Source organism: Oncorhynchus mykiss, chromosome 12, assembly GCF_013265735.2.
Source record: "Oncorhynchus mykiss isolate Arlee chromosome 12, USDA_OmykA_1.1, whole genome shotgun sequence".
Classification (NCBI taxonomy): domain Eukaryota; kingdom Metazoa; phylum Chordata; class Actinopteri; order Salmoniformes; family Salmonidae; genus Oncorhynchus; species Oncorhynchus mykiss.
Window position 1 is genome coordinate 24,404,460 of NC_048576.1, and position 20,001 is coordinate 24,424,460.

A 20,001-nucleotide genomic window follows, 5' to 3' on the forward strand; every position below is an offset into this window, starting at 1 on the left:
ACATTTGGTTCCTTGGAAGTTGTGAGAACTTATGTTTTAGGTTTCACATTGGTTGTGGGAAGGAAGCCATATGTTTCCTGACCTGTAAAATTGAACTTTTCTTTAAATGTTCCGAGAACAGAAGTAAACATTTTGCCTGTTCTGTATATTTTTTAGGTTGCTATCCATTTGTTTTTTGTATGCTGTTCTTTGTATGCCATTTTAATATTTGAGAATTAACCAATGATATTAGGCCACTCTTGGCCATGATTACAGACACCTGTGTGTCTTTTGACACTCTATAAACAAGTCACCCCGCAGTGTTGGTGATTATATCCTGATGAAGACAACTTGGCTGTCGAAACAATGGATATTACATTTTTGCATCTGAGCTCCTAGAGTGTGCATCTCTCCTTTATTTTCACGTTTTCTACTCCGCTAGCCAGCACCTCGCCTAAATAGGTGTGTGTTTCTTTTTCTTCTAGATGGAAAGTTTTCTTAACATTCTTTCAACAAGTTGAGAACATTACTTTAAATAGAACCATGAGGAAACCTGTAGGAAATATTACACTGAAGTACAGAAATTCTCACAGATGAATGTTGTTTCTTAAAGTTCCCTGAACTATTTGAGAACATTCTGTCAAACCAGCTGGAGAATGCTCCTAGAACATTGCCAAAATGGAAATGAAATGTAAACCATTTTTGAACTTTTAGGAAATGTTTTGTTAAAGTAATGAAATTACTTTTTTTTTCAAGTTCCTTAAATGTGCTGAGAATGTTCCAAAGCCAAGCAACTATCCTGCACCATTCCCAGAAAGTTGTGGGAAGGTTGCATGCAAAAATAACCACAAGACAATCATGCTCTCACCAAGCTCTGAGAAACATATTGTTCTCAGAACGTTATGTGCTAGCTGGGTAGACTATAGCACTAGTGACTTGTGCACCTAATTCTGTCATGTGAACAAATACAAATTGACACACTAATTTCGCTCAACATGATAAATTATTTAGGTTGAAGTTAAAGTTAAAAACAAAAGTTAAGATACAAAGGTCCATGTGCACTCACCGAGCTAACACATAGATAGGCCTATAGGCTAGGCCTAAATAAAACCACAACATCAACTAGGCCTATTTGCTCATAGGCTTACTGTGGAACCCCTAAAACAAATAAATTGAGCATAATGTCTGCCTTGGTTTATGTAATTAGTTGAATGATATATATACATAGGAAATCATTATCTGTCTCTGTGTGGGTTTAAACCTTTTGCATTCCAAAGACTTAAAATATGGAGTAGCAGTAGTCTATATGTAGCCTACCAAATGTGTTACTGAAAAAATAATATTTGCAAAATAGGGTTTTTTCTGTTACTTTATTTCAGCAACTGCGGTCAGACTGTACACTAATTGGCTATTACCATTGCTCAAACACAGCCTTAAGTACAACGTTCTTGATCGGGGAATTGCAGACACAAACACTCAGAATTGGCCTCGTGATTGTGTGGGTTATATTGGTAGGCATAAACTATAGGTGTTGGGACCTTACCATCAACCAACTCTATAGGCATATGATATTCACTGTAAAAAAATGAATCGTAATAAAGTATTGGCCTAATGGTTGTCATGGTTGTATTTTTTCCTTCTGCAAATGACAAAGTTCATTCGAACTTGACTGGTCGAAAAGCCTATCATTTAGTGAATCGTGTGAAATTATATTCCACAGTTTAAGTAGGCTATGAATGTTTGCCATGGAAACATGTCACAAGAAAGTAGGCCTATATCCACCTTCAACAAGAAAATATACATTCTATAAAGTAAAATAAAATCAACAATGCCTTTCACTTACCTGACCTTACTGTTTTAGTCTATTAGTCTATGATTGGTCTAGCCTCACTATTGCCGTGTTAATGTTGGTTTTTATAACTTCTCAACACCAAAAGTCCGCGGGCCATTCTGGTGGTTTTTGATAGTTCTAAAAAGTTATGGCATACAAAACTACTAAATACCAAACACCTTTCAGTGGACTCAGCCAGACACACCATTATCGACACCTACGGTGTGTAGGCCTACGTTCCATACTCCACTTCTTCTCCCCTAATCGTTTGAATGATCTGTAAATGTCATATAATGTAAATACAATTGCAGCATACCACTGAAAATGTATTGTTATATTACGTGTGACTACATGTTTTCAAAATAAGATAATCATATCATTTTCTTCAATACAAACAAGTGACAATTCGTTCAAAATTAGATAAAATGCTAAACAGAAAGAAAATAACAGGAAGAAAATATAATGTGAAAACATATTGCATTATAGCGTTTATGAGGGTAAAATTATGAAGAGTCTCACCATTGTGACAGAGGTCCGGTGTATTCAGCTGAAGTTTGAATGTTTTAAGCTGGGTTTGAGTCAGGGAAACTCTTCATTCATTAATTAAGAATCTGCATTGGAATAAATAATTATAGCCAAACTATCGCCGATATGTGGCAAGTGCAGGAAATCCGAAGTTAAAGATCTACCATGGGCTGCAGCCTTAGAGGGAATGCAGAGGGGATTGGAGCACGCTGTTTGAAGATTTGGGGTTAAATATGAAGTGACAGGAAAGGGTTCTTGTTGTGGGACGCCAGCAGACTGGCGCCAAGCGCTCCTTAACAAACGTAGTCCAACTCAATCAAGGATCAGCACAAGGACTTCTTAAAGGTATACACAATGGTATTTCGAGAAAGTTATATTGCTACACAGGAATCACACACAACCTTTGGTACCCGATAGTATGAAGTTTGACAATATCACCCGGTTCATCTTGCAAAATGCACGTGCCATGTCTGATGAGCAGTAGCCTATTGAGATTCCCTACAAACGTTCTCGCATAGCCTACTCATGAACCCTTGCCGCTATAAATAATATGATATGCTATGGTTGCGAATAGTCAATCATTTTTCTGTCATTTTTGCATACATTTTACATTTAATGTATGGTATAGAACTTTGCTGAAAAAGTAGGGTATAATGCTTCCGTAGATTTGAAATAATAATGCAAATTAGAAGGCCTATCCTTATCTTAAATACATCTGTTTTGAAGATGTAAGACATTCCGTTCAATTTAATAACTCCTGAATAACTCCTCCAAGGTATAAGGAGTTCGCCTCAGCTCAGTTTTAACCGGATGTAGCTCTTCAAATCTCTCTTCTTTCTCTCATCTTTTTTTGATATGGCATCTGGAGGACATTTTCGACAGCAGGGATATGGTTCCATGAAACTAATGTATTTACTTGTAAATGATAGGCTAAATGTCTAGCTGTTAAAATAATAAATGTTTATGTTTTGATAGGCACATATCAATAGATGGTTATGAATGTTAACAAGGCCTAGCATAACGTTATAAAAGTGCAACAAACAGCGCAGCAAAACACGCCAAAAGTAAAAGTATTTTAAAAACACAGCCGAATTCTAAACCAGGTATCATGGCGTTGTGTAGTAGCCTAGTCTGTTTACCAGCCAGCGCAGAGAGACATTCGTTTCTAGGCCTACAAAATGTTTTGTATGAATAAAAGCTGGGGTTTTATAAGCTCAATCATTAGTATAAATACCATTATTTCAAGTGAGGCTTTACTGAACGAATCATTTGAAGCTGTCGATATTCGAGATAGGATGTATAGTCAAGATCTTGCGTGGAGTGAAGGCTTCACAAAACGACTAAGCAGACGGAGGATCCGTCCTCTTCACCAGCCATGCAGCAAAAGCCAGCTGGTGTTCCATTCGAAGTTTGGGGGAGGGATATCCAGATCTTTACTCAGTCATTGGTTCATATTTTATTCTATTAACATGTTTCTTGCAACTAATGCTTCCGACACCTTTTAGCCCCCCCTACCGATCTTGGCCGGAGCTGTCGAAACCACGCCTATAGGGCTCCACAATTGGTCCACAAAGCGTAAAATCGGCAATCAAGCGGGCTTGGCTCATTAGTGTCGGGACCCAGGGAGTAGGGACATGTAAAGACAGTCACAATTCCAAAGTGGTCAGAGCAAGACCTCTCAATTCGAACTCAGTACATAGAACTATATCCGAGTAAAGAGTGATTTTATTTTTCCGAAAGTTACTTGAGTGGATAAGAAGTGAAGCCCAGCTCTGCTCTCGAAGTGCCGATGCCGTCTCTTTGACGGATATTATCACGGTGCTGTGTGGGAACAGAGCATCAGGAGTAGCAGTGCACTCATTTCCTCCCTCAGTCTGTTGGAGACGTCTGAGATCCATTCGCTCTTGTTTACGCACGCGAAACTACTTTTATATTTCTGCTCAAATACGACATCTGTCTTTTGGATACACACACCAATACTTCTACTGAGAGTGGACATAATATCATATAATAATTTTACATCGATTTTTTGGATGCACCGATGAGAGATCCAGTTTACACAGGGACTGCCATGGCTTATCACCCTTTCCACGCTCACCGGCCGGCCGACTTTCCTATGTCAGCCTTCCTTGCAGCTGCACAGCCTTCCTTCTTTCATGGACTTACGCTGTCTCACGGCGCTCTTTCCAAACCCCTAACCGACCATTCTCTCTCTGGAGCCGCGGAAGCGGGACTCCACGCGGCGTTGGGTCATCACCACCAAGCAGCTCATCTCCGCTCCCTCAAGAGCTTGGAGCCGGAGGAAGAGGTGGAGGACGACCCAAAAGTCACTCTGGAGGCCAAAGATTTATGGGACCAATTTCACAAAATAGGAACCGAGATGGTTATTACGAAATCAGGAAGGTAAGGACCTTTATTTACTGTTACGTGTGCATATTATAGGCGATCTTATAATCATAATCATGCACTGCCGCGTAAGTTAATTTTATTAGGAAATGGTCATAAATGACATACATACATACATACATACATACATATGAGTGATGTAGTGTATATATATATATATATATATATATATATATATATATATATATATATATATATATATATATATATATATATATATATATATATATATATATATTGTATAAACACTAGGCTATGGCATAGTGTTTATACATTGGGCCTATAGAGGTGGGCCAAACATGAGAAATAGACTAATTACCAAATTCAATCAATCAATCAACCAATGCATTCATGTGTCGAAACAAATGTGTTTGAAGAGGGAAAAGGTTAAGTGGTTTGGTTAGGTTATAGAACTTTTGTGTTGAATTCAAAGGCCTAGCCTTAGAAGTCTTGGTGTAGCCTACATCCCGCTTGGTTTTTTTGATCATCGTTATTACTCTCGTTTTACTCTATTGCAGGAGGATGTTTCCTCCATTCAAAGTCCGCGTCAATGGCGTTGATAAGAAAGCCAAGTACATCCTCCTTATGGATATAGTCTCTGCTGACGACTGCCGCTACAAGTTCCACAACTCGCGTTGGATGGTAGCTGGGAAAGCCGACCCGGAGATGCCCAAACGAATGTATATCCACCCGGACAGCCCTGCCACAGGAGAGCAGTGGATGGCGAAGCCTGTTGCTTTTAATAAACTGAAGTTGACGAATAATATATCGGATAAGCATGGATTTGTAAGTATTTTGTTGATTTAATTTGATGATATGTCGATGAAATATATGAATTAGGCTTTTTAGTAAAACTAACCTCGGCTATTGAAAAGGGTTCAATAGTGATATTCCTATCAGGCCATGTTATAGACGCAATCAATCAATCAATGCATATTATATTGACGTACGTATGCATAGAATAATACATATGTAATGTCGTTGAAGGGTATAACATCAGTTGATCCGTTTTTTAACCTTTATTGATAAACAACAACAATGCCTAGAATATCACACAAATATGTGTTGCACTGTAGTAATCCACCATGCATCTCCAAAATCCGTTTTAAGGCTCAACAACAGTGGTTGAGATTTTTATTTTTTAAAGTATTACATTCGTGGTATGTTTTGGTGCGTGTCAAAGTATGGGATGAAATCAAGTATAGCGTAGAACCATGTCAAAGACAAGAGGACATACTTTTTCTATCTCTTGTGTTGATTTTGTGAGCCTCTTCAGGCGACCTTATGCGTCTAGTTCAACCTTTTTTAGTACGACGCTATGCATTGAGCTCAAGAGGAAAATGCATAGATGTTTGATCCCAACGTGTTTCATTTAAGTGCAATTTGGACAGCAATATTGCAAGAAGGACACGTGGAAATGTTCGCAGATACTCGCTCAATGCTTACATGCAAGAGCAATAACAACTAAGTATCCCAAATGCTTTCCAATGGGTAATTTCCCATGTCGCCATATAGGCCAGTGCTCTGAATATGATTTGAAAACAGTTTTGATTTTACGGTATTGTGATAAAGTCATTCAGTTATTGATGCCTGCTATTGTCGTTTTTCTCATGTCTAGTGCAGGTTATGCAAATCCAAATTATGCAAGCATTACATAACCATGTTTAGGCTATGCCTTTATGAAAAGTTCTTGACACATTTTAAGATATGTTGCAAATGGTGTAAAACATTTTTTGAAAAGTTTATATAAATGCATAATCCCATGTATCCGTGTTATATAGGCCTGGCAACATGTAATAACAACAGCAATAGGCGAATGATAAGGTATAATCATAATTGTGATACATTCTTACAAATAACAAGTTCCACAATAGAAGCAGGATGGTAGACACATACTCGGCCCCAAAGCAAAACATTCTCGTCAGTCTTTATTGTCAGTAGGCTTATAAACTCTCGAAATAGTTGACCAACTTTTGTAATAGGCCTACGATTGATAATTAAGTAAAATCATGGTTTAAGGAAATCATCGGCCTTTACAAATTAATAATGCATAATTAATCACGGTGTGTGTCTTTCTTTAGTGGGATGTATACATTTCCTGCCATAAAACAAGAATATATTGGCATCATCTCAGTTCAAACCAAAACGTTTGATCAGCATGATCACCTTATAACATATTTTATGTTTCTTTGCATTCTCAGACTATCCTGAATTCGATGCATAAATACCAACCCAGGTTTCATATCGTGAGGGCCAACGACATTCTGAAGCTCCCTTACAGCACCTTCCGCACATATGTTTTTCCAGAGACAGATTTTATCGGTGTCACTGCATATCAGAATGACAAGGTAAGCTTCCCTAGAAAGTGTGTGTGTGTGTGTGTGTGTGTGTGTGTGTGTGTGTGTGTGTGCGCGTGTTGTTTCATGGTTTCACAGTTCTCAAAAATCTAATTATAATGGGGATATCATATGTTTTAAACATTTGTACCAGTCTGTTATCTGGACTTCGTTGGAATTTTTACTTAATAACCTATATTATGTTGATGTTAATTAGAATACATGTTGAAAGTGGCCTGGTGGCTTGATGGTAAGCTTGTTTAAAGTTTATGATACAGAGTCACAATCGATTAGAAGGCACTTATCTTCACAATGTCCTCAGGCATGGAGAATCCAAAGCGGTTCTGAACAATCAAAGCATGAAATCCACAAAGGCAAAGCATTAACACAGCTTGGAAAGACTCAAAAGGACAGACGAAAATTAATATATGAACGGATAGTATTGTTCCTAAATGAACAAGGCCACTTAGGCCAGTATATGTGTGCAATTAATTATTAAAAAGTAGCATTCAGTATTTGAGAAAATGACATAAGCGTATACCAGTCGAAATGTTAGGCATATAACTTTCCTTTAAGAATAATTATGAATAATTGATCAGGTTTCGTAATTACACGTCATCAACAGAGATGCTTGTCTTGCCTCTCCAGAGTGCACGAGCTAACAAACGCAGCAGTCCCCAGCACCACACACTTGCTATTGTCACTTTCAGTTAATATTCCATCAATAACTCCTGTTGAATCAATGGAATTACTATTATTTGTGGTAGTAGGCCAAGCAATTTAAGAATAGTTCCATGGTGCTTTTCCATGTAATGCATTTTCCTATTTTAAGGATACCATTGTTGATTGCCATGCACTCTCGTTTTCTCTATAGATCACACAGCTCAAAATTGATCACAACCCCTTTGCCAAAGGGTTCAGAGACACGGGAAATGGACGACGAGAAAAGAGGTATTTTATTTTCTTCTATGTTGAATTGAGAAAAATATGACCCTGAAAATATGATCATGAGTTTAAATAAATGTCTCATTAGGACAACACTAATTAGCAGACCGAGCAATACTGTGTAGTAGACTGCTTGCATGATCAAAACTTATTCAATCACACAATACAGATGCATTAACTAATCTCAGTTCGGTCTGCAGGAAGCAGTTAACCCTTCCATCGCTGCGCATGTATGAAAACCGGGAACTCAAAGGGGACCGGGACTGTGCCGACTCGGATGACTCCTCCTGTGAACAAACCACTGGAAGGGATTCGGTTCATTCTACGCTGGGACCTGTTACCAGTCCACTGAGGTTCAACCGAACCAGTCGAGGTAAGTCTTCTCATTAAGCACGTGTTTCCATTCATTTGCATGTCCACTAATTTGGCCTTTTGTAGATGTCAGTAATTTAATAAGGCTTGATAAATAAAAATGGGCACAAACCAAAAGGTGTGTTGTTATTATGTGTCATTAAGCTGAGCAGAATGTTTTCTGGGTGATTTACAATTGGATGAGATAGAAAAAATAACTATATTTGTTAGAGAAGATAAGAAGAAAAAAGAACAGAGGATAAATGGAGAAATATGCGTGCTGTGTGATCTTAGTTGCGATAGGCTATTGGTTTAGGGACAAGTTATAAACCTTCGGTAGAACAGGAATAACAATAACATACAGGATTATGTCTTTATCCACCGTATGCTATTTCACGTATCCAGGGGCACAACTTTGGTTTTAGAAGTGAGGGGGACATAACATTTTTTATTATTTTTTGTTGTTGTTTTAATTCAGTGGGATAAACACTCCAAACGGCCTACCCGACCTCTTGGAGGCGTACGCATGGTCCTAAAGCAAACCATTGCCTCGTTTTGTATCACATTCCAATAATAAAACGGGGGGGGGGGGGGGGGTAAAATGAAATTTCAGAATGTGGGGGGGGGGGGCATGTTTCCCCTGTCCCAAGTGAAAGTTGCGCCCCTGCACGTATCCATTGCTCTATAAAACATGTAGGTTAGGCCTCGTGCATCAGCGTGACAAATGCGCCATCTACTGACAGGTTCATAAAACATTCAGTTCCTTCATTACTGTAGTATGCATGGTATTCAGATCTTTATTCGATAGTTACGCATTAGATAAGCAACCAAGCACTAAATGATGGCCTAGTTCAACTGCGGAAGCTTTATAGAACGACTTTAAACAAAACGTATGCCAATCTTACCAATGAACCATGCATTTTTATGCGCAGAAGAGAAGTTGTTAGGAAATGAATGTTAGCACAAAATCACGACTCCTTCCTTGAAATAATATATACGATAATGCCACGCATGTGTTGGTTGTGATTTTAAATGGTTGTAGCACACTGGAAGCTATGCGCAGGCTACTCACATAGCCTATAGTTATTTTTGCTTTGCGTCATATGAGTAGCCTATAAATTACTGTAGGGGTTTTAATCACATTATGTTATTTTCTATCATTTCATTTCGATATTTGAATGGAAGTGTGGAATAATGTTTTACAGACGACAAGAACTGCACTGATAGCGATCAGGAGCTTGACCCACAAGAGGAGCGCTCCATCGCAGCCAGCAGCCCCCGGCCTGAACCAACCTCTCCTTTCAGTCCTAAAGGCGATGACAGCGTGAGAGATAGGCCGCTGCTGGAAAAGAAGAGCGACTACCTGGATTCAAGGAAAGAGAGCGACTCTGTATTCAGTATTCGAAATCTTGAAAAGGACAAGTTAGATCATAAGCACCGCAAAGAGACGGAACCTACAAAGAACGACACGGAAAGTGGGGGCATCAGTGGGGTGAACAATGGGTTTTCTCCTCTGATGGTACAGACGGAGAGCCCATCACACTTCAGCGCGAGTCACCTGCAGAGTCTGGCCCTTTCCGGTTTGCACAGTCAACAGTTCTTTAACCCTTTGAATATGGGACAAATGTTGTTCCACCCCGGACAGTTTTCGATGGCACCAGGGGCATTCTCCAACATGGGCATGGGGCATCTGTTGGCCACTATGTCCGGAGCTAATGGCCTGGAAAACGGAGGTCTCTCCTCTCAAAGTGCGGGCCCTAGTCCCTTCCCGTTCCACCTGTCACAGCACATGCTAGCGTCTCAGGTAAACATTTACTTCAACACTAACATAAGCCACAGAGGCTACATGGCCTAATAATAGTAATATCTTCTTAACAACAAATTAGCCTACATTATGTAGCCTATGTCAATCAAATGAATTTGTAAAGCCCTTCTTACATCAGCTGATGTCACAAAGTGCTGTACAGAAACCCAGCCTAAAACCCCAAACAGCAAGCAATGCAGGTGTAGAAGCACATTTATTTGTATTTATTTTTTTATTCAGTGAGATAAACACTCCAAACGACCTACCCGACCTCTCGGAGGCTACATATGGTCCTAAAGCAAACCATTGCCTCGTTTTGTATCACATTCCAATAATAAAACTGGTGTGATAAACACTATAGTCTATTTCTATACGTTTTCCTTCACAAACTTCTGCAATTAAAACATATTTTTAGAATCACTTTCAAGGGCATTCATAATAAATTATTTCAGTAATCCTATGATCAATTTAATGTAGGTTTATGACTGTATAGTTTCACTAGAGAATGACTAAAGGCTACTTAATTGGGCTATTCGAAACAAAATTGGGATCTTGTGCATGCTTTTTTCGATTTAATTGAGAACATGATAATATACTTTTTTATTATGAATAGACATAGGGCTACTTTTTGTAATCGTATTAGATGAGAATATTTTAATAGCCTATACCACAGTTGTCGTCTAAACATCATAGACAGAGAGACAAAAATGCAACTAGGAATCCAAGAAGTACGACAGGCCTGGAATTCTGTTTGTATAGCATTTGTACATGTATAATAACGCCATTATTTTTTCAACACAGGGAATTTCGATTCCACCTTTTGGAGGACTGTTCCCGTATCCATACAACTACATGGCAGCTGCTGCTGCGGCCTCGGCCCTCCCCAACTGCACCGCAGCCTCCACATTGGGCAGAAACCATTTCCTTACCACCTCCCGACAACGGCTGCGATTCAACCCTTATCAGATGCCCACGTCTGTTCCTCCAAGCACTAACCTGCTCACCACAGGGCTGCCGGGCAGTTTAAACGCAGCATCCGACCTGTCCAAATCAGGCAGCAGAGAAACAAGTCCTGTATCCGAGCACCACAGCCAGAAAGCGTCCAGCCAGAGCACGGCATCCCCCAAGACATCTGTGAAGGATTCCACTAACGAACTGATAAATATACAGAGGCTGGTCAGAGGACTGGAAAAACACAGAGAAATGTCTTCTGCCATTGACTCTCAAAAGTGACGAAAACCACCTGTTTAATCAAGGTGTCTTTGACGTCATTATGTCGGATTATATACACAGTTGTGCTGAGAGTTAGATGGGCGGGTGATATGCGCTGAAGAAGTGACCAACAAGGGAGTTCATCAAATGAGATACAATATTGGTGATATAGATCCCTTGTTTTAACGTCAATGTATAACTGTGTATGGAGAAAATCTAGGCCCCAAAGGAAACATATGATGTTGGGGCGTTTCGGTAGACTATTGATAAGGAAAAAGCTCCATCCCAAAAATGCATTACAATAGATGTAAAAAGGGATGGAAAGTGAGACGCCCGGTTAAACTGATTTCTGAAGCTGTTTTGGAAAAACGTTCGTAACTCATAATATGAACGATTGATCTGATTGAATTATTTATGTTTCCAAGATCCTGTAAGTATCAAATAGTACGCAACTTGTTATTAATTTATTCAAATCTGTACATTGGCGTGTATATACTACTTAGATTTCAACTTGTTGCATTTATAATTTCCCTTTTTACATGGAAATATAGGCTATTGTACATTAACACTATTTAGCGCTTGTTGTTACGAAACCGAATGAGTTTCTCAAATGTTTGTGATGCATCGCTGTTTATCCTGCCAGTGAGATGATATATGAAGGAAATGCCTGCCACCTGCATACCTTTTTCATATGCTGTTGATGAAACATTGTTTTGCGATATAACGCCCAGCACTGTGCAATTGGCAGGGAAAACTCAGGTTTCTTTTTCACCAGCACTGAAGACTATCAGAGGTAGCTGAATTGGCATCTTTTGTGCTGGTTTATTCGGGTAAATTAATATGCTTTTGTGGAGTTCCTCACACTTTAAATAAACATGTGTCGTTCAGATGTTGTTTTGTATCATTTGCGTTATTTGATTTGTGTATTGTTGAGCTTGCCTCGTGAAATAAGATATTTGAAAGTCTCGATTAAATTAAAACGTAATGCCTTAGGTTTCGGTTGTTTTGACATGACACGTTTGATCAAAATCAAAGTTGTGTAATCCGTTTGTCTGTAAAGGAAAATATTACAACTTTGAATATTATGCCTTCTGTTATGAGTTAGCCTAGGCAATATATCTGCACTATTGTCTAGGCTTGATGTGCATTCCCGGCACCTTAATTGGGAAAAACGGGCTTGTGGTAATGGCTGGAACAGAATAGGTGGAGTGGTATCAAACATATCAAACAAATGGTTCCCATGTGTTTGATGCGATCCATTCACTCCGTTCCAGCGATTATTATGAACCGCCCTCCCCTCAGCAGCCTCTTCTGATTCCTGGTAATACACTTCTGTCCCCGGTCGGTTCGTACATAAAGCATCCTCCATTAAGACTGTAAAGGCATAATTTACTTGCTGCAACCTGATTGGCTGTACGCGGTATGCAATGTCATGAATATTCATACTTCTCGACATAGATCCGATCAGGTGATTGGTTGAGCCTTCTCACAGATGTTCGACAGAGCCTTCTCTTTATCTAGCTCGTGCCACCAGCATGAGCAGTTAGCACCGACCGAACTCAGCTTCATCTTGATCACTAAATTAATTGGTAAATTAATTAAAGTCTAACCAGCTAGTTAACAATATATTTTAGTTTCATTGTCCAATCATTAAAAAAAATGAGCCAACTAATTGTTATTTGTACCTTTCCATAAATGGTCTGCTATGTGTTGCTTGATATGAACATGTTCAACCAAATGTGTCAAAGAATAGGTCATGCATCCACAATTAGTTGGTGGCTACTGCCTGGCCAGTCATCTAGCTAGCTACATTTCAGTAATTAGCTATCCTCTTAAATGCGGTGGTCAGTAGATTAACTAAGTTGCCTGAAAACAAAGTAGTTATTGTTGCCCGTGGTGTAATCATGTCTAACCAGTTGGCTAATGTAGCCTGTGTGCCCATGAGGTCCCAAGTCTACTGCATGGCCAGTGTGAGCCAGCATGCTAGCTAGCCAGCTACATTTCAGTCAGTATCTATCCATCTAAATAGGGTAGTCACTGGATAAACTAGCTATAAGTTGAACATATTTGGCTGCAAACTAACTCGTAGCCAGTTGTTGTTACCCATGGTGGAATCATATTTAACCCGCTGGCTCCTGAAGCCTATGAGCTCCCGAGTCTAGCTTATGTTAGCTAGCTAGCATCACAAATTAGCTAGCTAGCTGCGCTCTTTCATAAGAAAATGGCTGATATGATTCAAACACTAGCTAGCAAGCGAGCTCCGTATTTACATGTTATGTTAACTGTCATTTAAGTTGGTGGTTACTACTGGTTTCAGATCCAAGGCAAGATAAATTGTCATGTTTTGTGTTTGGTAAGGGCTCAGAATGACGTCACACACTCAAGAAGGCTCAACCAATCACTACTGGTTCTATGTCGAGACTTCTGAATATTCATGATATTGCCCCGCCTTCCTATGAAAGGAATTTTTGCATCCAGAACTAGTGTTCCTAGGCATTAGCCACTCTAGCATGGTGGGGGAAAATGTTGTTTCATAAAGAAAGTATGCATGTTTTCCCTGTAATGTTCCACGTTTCTGCCATTAAAGCTAGTTAAGGAGGAAAATTATGCCTTTGCAGCTTGAATGGAGGATGCTTTATGTACGAGCCGGTCCACTGGGTACATGAGTGTATTACTGGGAATGCACATCAAGCCTACATGACAGTGCAGATCCAGAGCCTATTACCGGCTGCCTAGGCCAGTTATGGATATATAGAATCAATGACACATCTTAAAATGTCTCATTATATTCATGTTCAAATCAAATTTTATTGGTTACATACACATGGTTAGCAGATAATGCGAGTGAAGCGAAATGCTTGTGCTTCTAGTTCCGACAGTGCAGTAATATAACAATTCCCCAACAACTACCTAATACACACAAATCTAAGTAAAGGGATGGAATAAGATGCAATAAATGGCATAGAATACAGTATATACATATGAGATGAGTAATGCAAGATATGTAAACATTATTAAAGTGGCATTATTAAATTGACTAGTGATCCATTTATTAAAGTGGCCAATGATTTCTAGTCTGTATGTAGGCAGCAGCCTCTCTGTGTCAGTGATGGCTGTTTAACAGTCTGATGGCCTTGAGATAGAAGCTGTTTTTCAGTCTCTCGGTCCCAGCTTTGATGCACCTTTGATGCACCTGTATTGACCTTGTCTTCTGGATGGTAGCGGGGTGAACAAGCAGTGGCTCGGGTGGATGGTGTCCTTAATGATCTTTTTGGCTTTCCTATGACATCGGGTGCTGTAGCTGTCCTGGAGGGCAGGTAGTTTGTCCCCGGTGGTGCGTTGTGCAGACCGCACCACCCTCTGGAGAGCCTTGTGGTTGTGGGCGGTGAAGTTGCCGTACCAGGCGGTGATACAGCCTGACAGGATGCTCTCAATTGTGCATCTGTACAATATTGTGATGTTTTAGGTGACAAGCCACATTTTTCCCACTTCCTGAAGTTGAATAGGTGCTGTTGCGCCTTCTTCACTAAGCTGTCTGTGTGGGTGGACCATTTCAGTTTATCAGTAATATGTATTTCCAAGGAACTTGAAGCTTTCCACCTTCTCCACTGCGGTTCCAGAAATGTGGATAAGGGGGTGCTCCCTCAGCTGTTTCCTGAAGTCCACAATCATCTCCTTTGTTTTGTTGATGTTGAGTGAGAGGTTGTTTTCCAGACACCACACTCTGAGTGCCCTCACCCCCCTGGTAGGCTGTCTCGTTGTTGTTGGTAATCAAGCCCGCTACTGTTGTGTCGTCTGCAAACTTGATGATTGAGTTGGAGGCATGCATGGCCACGCAGTCATTGGTGAACAGGGAGTACAGGAGGGGGCTTAGCACGCACCCTTGTGGGGCCCCAGTGTTTAGGATCAGCGAGGTGGAGATGTTGTTTCCTACCTTCCCCATCTGGGAGAAGCCCATCAGAATATCCAGGACCCAATTGCAGGGAGGGGTTAAGACCTAGGGCCTCAAGCTTAATAATGAGCTTGGAGGGTACTATGGTGTTGAATGCTGAGCTGTAGTCGATGACAAGCATTCTTTCATAGGTATTCCTCTTGTCCAGATGGGATAAGGCAGTGTGCAGTGTGATGGCGATTGCATCGTCTGTGGACCTATTGGGGCAGTATGCAAACAGTTAAAACAATATTGTGAGGAAAATGTGCAACCATGAATAGGCCTATTGGCTGTAGGCTACTCCTATTAGTTAGGCTGTCCAGTTATTTTAAACATATTCTAATAGGCCTACTTCTGTTGCACACAATAACCTATTTGCGCATTCCCATTTCTCAAGTTTAAACTGTAGCCTACAAATTAGAAGTCAATATCGTTTAAGCTATTTGAAATTGATATTCCAAGGTAATAGGCCTACTTATGGTAATAGGCCTACTTATGTTCAACATATAACATATTGGTATAATTGTTTAATGTTGCAAGCACATTGATAAATGTGAACATAATCCTGAGCCTAATCATGCAAATTTACAAATATGTTTGCGTGTTCGTATGTGTGTGAGAGAGAGAGATAGAAAGAGAAAGTTGATGGAAATTAAAGCTTCAAGTGAAGTGCGAGGCTGGGTATTTCATGGGGACTGCGGCCTGGAATTTTTTATTTTTATTTTTTATTTCACCTTTATTTAACCAGGTAGGCTAGTTGAGAACAAGTTCTCATTTGCAACTGCGACCTGGCCAAGATAAGGCATAGCAGTGTGAACAGACAACACAGAGTTACACATGGAGTAAACAATTAACAAGTCAATAACACAGTAGAAAAAAAGGGGAGTCTATATATACAGTGTGCGCAAAAGGCATGAGGTAGGCAAATAATTACAATTATGCAGATTAACACTGGAGTGATAAATGATCAGATGGTTATGTACAGGTAGAGATATTGGTGTGCAAAAGAGCAGAAAAATAAAAATAAATAAATAAAAACAGTATGGGGATGAGGTAGGTGAAAATGGGTGGGCTATTTACCAATAGACTATGTACAGCTGCAGCGATCGGTTAGCTGCTCAGATAGCAGATGTTTGAAGTTGGTGAGGGAGATAAAAGTCTCCAACTTCAGCGATTTTTGCAATTCGTTCCAGTCACAGGCAGCAGAGAACTGGAACGAAAGGCGGCCAAATGAGGTGTTGGCTTTAGGGATGATCAGTGAGATACACCTGCTGGAGCGCGTGCTACGGATGGGTGTTGCCATCGTAACCAGTGAACTGAGATAAGGCGGAGCTTTACCTAGCATGGACTTGTAGATGACCTGGAGCCAGTGGGTCTGGCGACGAATATGTAGCGAGGGCCAGCCTATGTAGCGACGAATATGTAGCGAGGGCCAGAGCATACAAGTCGCAGTGGTGGGTGGTATAAGGTGCTTTAGTGACAAAACGGATGGCACTGTGATAAACTGCATCCAGTTTGCTGAGTAGAGTGTTGGAAGCAATTTTGTAGATGACGTCGCCGAAGTCGAGGATCGGTAGGATAGTCAGTTTTACTAGGGTAAGTTTGGCGGCGTGAGTGAGGGAGGCTTTGTTGCGGAATAGAAAGCCGACTCTTGATTTGATTTTCGATTGGAGATGTTTGATATGGGTCTGGAAGGAGAGTTTAGAGTCAAGCCAGACACCTAGGTACTTATAGATGTCCACATATTCAAGGTCGGAACCATCCAGGGTGGTGATGCTGGTCAGGCGTGCGGGTGCAGGCAGCGAACGGTTGAAAAGCATGCATTTGGTTTTACTAGCGTTTAAGAGCAGTTGGAGGCCACGGAAGGAGTGCTGTATGGCATTGAAGCTCGTTTGGAGGTTAGATAGCACAGTGTCCAAGGACGGGCCGGAAGTATATAGAATGGTGTCGTCTGCGTAGAGGTGGATCAGGGAATCGCCCGCAGCATGAGAAACATCATTGATATATACAGAGAAAAGAGTCGGCCCGAGAATTGAACCCTGTGGCACCCCCATAGAGACTGCCAGAGGACCGGACAGCATGCCCTCCGATTTGACACACTGAACTCTGTCTGCAAAGTAATTGGTGAACCAGGCAAGGCAGTCATCCGAAAAACCGAGGCTACTGAGTCTGCCGATAAGAACACGGTGATTGACAGAGTCGAAAGCCTTGGCAAGGTCTATGAAGACGGCTGCACAGTACTGTCTTTTATCGATGGCGGTTATGATATCGTTTAGTACCTTGAGCGTGGCTGAGGTACACCCGTGACCGGCTCGGAAACCAGATTGCACAGCGGAGAAGGTACGGTGGGATTCAAGATGGTCAGTGACCTGTTTGTTGACTTGGCTTTCGAAGACCTTAGATAGGCAGGGCAGGATGGATATAGGTCTGTAACAGTTTGGGTCCAGGGTGTCGCCCCCTTTGAAGAGGGGGATGACTGCGGCAGCTTTCCAATCCTTGGGGATCTCAGACGATATGAAAGAGAGGTTGAACAGGCTGGTAATAGGGGTTGCGACAATGGCGGCGGATAGTTTCAGGAATAGAGGGTCCAGATTGTCCAGCCCAGCTGATTTGTACGGGTCCAGGTTTTGCAGCTCTTTCAGGACATCTGCTATCTGGATTTGGGTAAAGGAGAACCTGGAGAGGCTTGGGCGAGTAGCTGCGGGGGGGGGGGAGCTGTTGTCCGAGGTTGGAGTAGCCAGGCGGAAGGCATGGCCAGCCGTTGAGAAATGCTTGTTGAAGTTTTCGATAATCATGGATTTATCGGTGGTGACCATGTTACCTAGTCTCAGTGCAGTGGGCAGCTGGGAGGAGGTGCTCTTGTTCTCCATGGACTTCACAGTGTCCCAGAACTTTTTGGAGTTGGAGCTACAGGATGCAAACTTCTGCCTGAAGAAGTTGGCTTTAGCTTTCCTGACTGACTGTGTGTATTGGTTCCTGACTTCCCTGAACAGTTGCATATCGCGGGGACTATTCGATGTTAGCGCAGTCCGCCACAGGATGTTTTTGTGCTGGTCGAGGGCAGTCAGGTCTGGAGTGAACCAGGGGCTATATCTGTTCTTAGTTCTGCATTTTTTGAACGGAGCATGCTTATCTAAAATGGTGAGGAAGTTACTTTTAAAGAAAGACCAGGCATCCTCAACTGACGGGATGAGGTCAATGTCCTTCCAGGATACCCGGGCCAGGTCGATTAGAAAGGCCTGCTCACAGAAGTGTTTTAGGGAGCGTTTGACAGTGATGAGGGGTGGTCGTTTGACTGCGGCTCCGTAGCGGATACAGGCAATGAGGCAATGATCGCTGAGATCCTGGTTGTAGACAGCGGAGGTGTATTTGGAGGGCCAGTTGGTCAGGATGACGTCAATGAGGGTGCCCTTGTTTACAGAGTTAGGGTTGTACCTGGTGGGTTCCTTGATGATTTGAGTGAGATTGAGGGCATCTAGCTTAGATTGTAGGACTGCCGGGGTGTTAAGCATATCCCAGTTTAGGTCACCTAACAGAACAAACTCTGAAGCTAGATGGGGGGCGATCAATTCACAAATGGTGTCCAGGGCACAGCTGGGAGCTGAGGGGGGTCGGTAGCAGGCGGCAACAGTGAGAGACTTATTTCTGGAGAGAGTAATTTTCAAAATTAGTAGTTCGAACTGTTTGGGTATGGACCTGGAGAGTATGACATTACTTTGCAGGCTATCTCTGCAGTAGACTGCAACTCCTCCCCCTTTGGCAGTTCTATCTTGACGGAAGATGTTATAGTTGGGTATGGAAATCTCAGAATTTTTGGTGGCCTTCCTGAGCCAGGATTCAGACACGGCAAGGACATCAGGGTTAGCAGAGTGTGCTAGAGCAGTGAGTAAGACACACTTAGGGAGGAGGCTTCTGATGTTGACATGCATGAAACCAAGGCTTTTTCGATCACAGAAGTCAACAAATGAGGGTGCCTGGGGACATGCAGGGCCTGGAAAGCCTAGCAACCCACCAGCAGACAGTCCTTTGTCTGGGCACCAGCGCCTGTCGCCTGCCTGCCGGCCGGCCTCACAGCCTCCACACCCGCGCACAAAGACCGACTAGTATCTCGAGTGGCACAGCTCCTAATTAGTGAGCCTTGTCGCCTTTTTCTTTTCTTTCTATGATAATTTGAACTAATTTTAGTTTGAGCTATTGTTGCCCTACATTCTGTTTTTTCGCAATTCAAAGAGCGATAATCCCCCTCCTCTTGACCCCCGAGTCATTATTAAGGAGGAAAACTGTTTGTTTTAAACAATTAGTCAATGACTGGTTCATTAGTGCCTCACCTACATCCCCAAATTAGTAAAGGGCCATGTCTATGTTCCTCATGTTCATATGAGTATAGGGGGCCAAGATTCAAAGCGGTATTCTGACCCATGCACAAGCCTAATCCTGATACCCAATGAGACCCATGCATTCTCATCTCTTCACTTGGGATTTTAGTTCTGAAATAAATGCAGATTAATTTGCTCCACTGATATTAAAACCTTTTTGGGATAGGGGGCAGCATTTTCACTTTTGGATGAATAGCGTGCCCAGAGTGAACTGCCTCCTACTCTGTCCCAGATGCTAATATATGCATATTATTAATAGTATTGGATAGAAAACACTCTGAAGATTCTAAAACTGTTTGAATGAT

General features: G+C 41.4%; 1 protein-coding gene across 2 annotated transcripts; it reads left to right on the forward strand.

Annotated features, from left to right (window-relative positions):
- Positions 1–3,935: 3,935 nt before the first annotated feature.
- On the forward strand, positions 3,936–12,278 carry LOC110537237 (T-box transcription factor TBX2b). 2 transcript variants are annotated; one of them, XM_021623123.2, is made up of 7 exons: positions 3,936–4,738; positions 5,260–5,527; positions 6,943–7,089; positions 7,952–8,028; positions 8,211–8,395; positions 9,579–10,177; positions 10,979–12,278. In XM_021623123.2, exons 1-7 carry the CDS (start codon positions 4,377–4,379, stop codon positions 11,408–11,410), a joined length of 2,070 nt encoding a protein of 689 aa, XP_021478798.1. In that variant the 5' UTR covers positions 3,936–4,376; the 3' UTR covers positions 11,411–12,278. The 2 variants fall into 2 exon arrangements, with proteins under 2 accessions (XP_021478798.1, XP_021478799.1); XM_021623124.1 differs by having other exon boundaries at positions 4,350–4,738; positions 8,223–8,395; positions 10,979–11,410.
- The last annotated feature ends 7,723 nt before the right edge of the window (positions 12,279–20,001 follow it).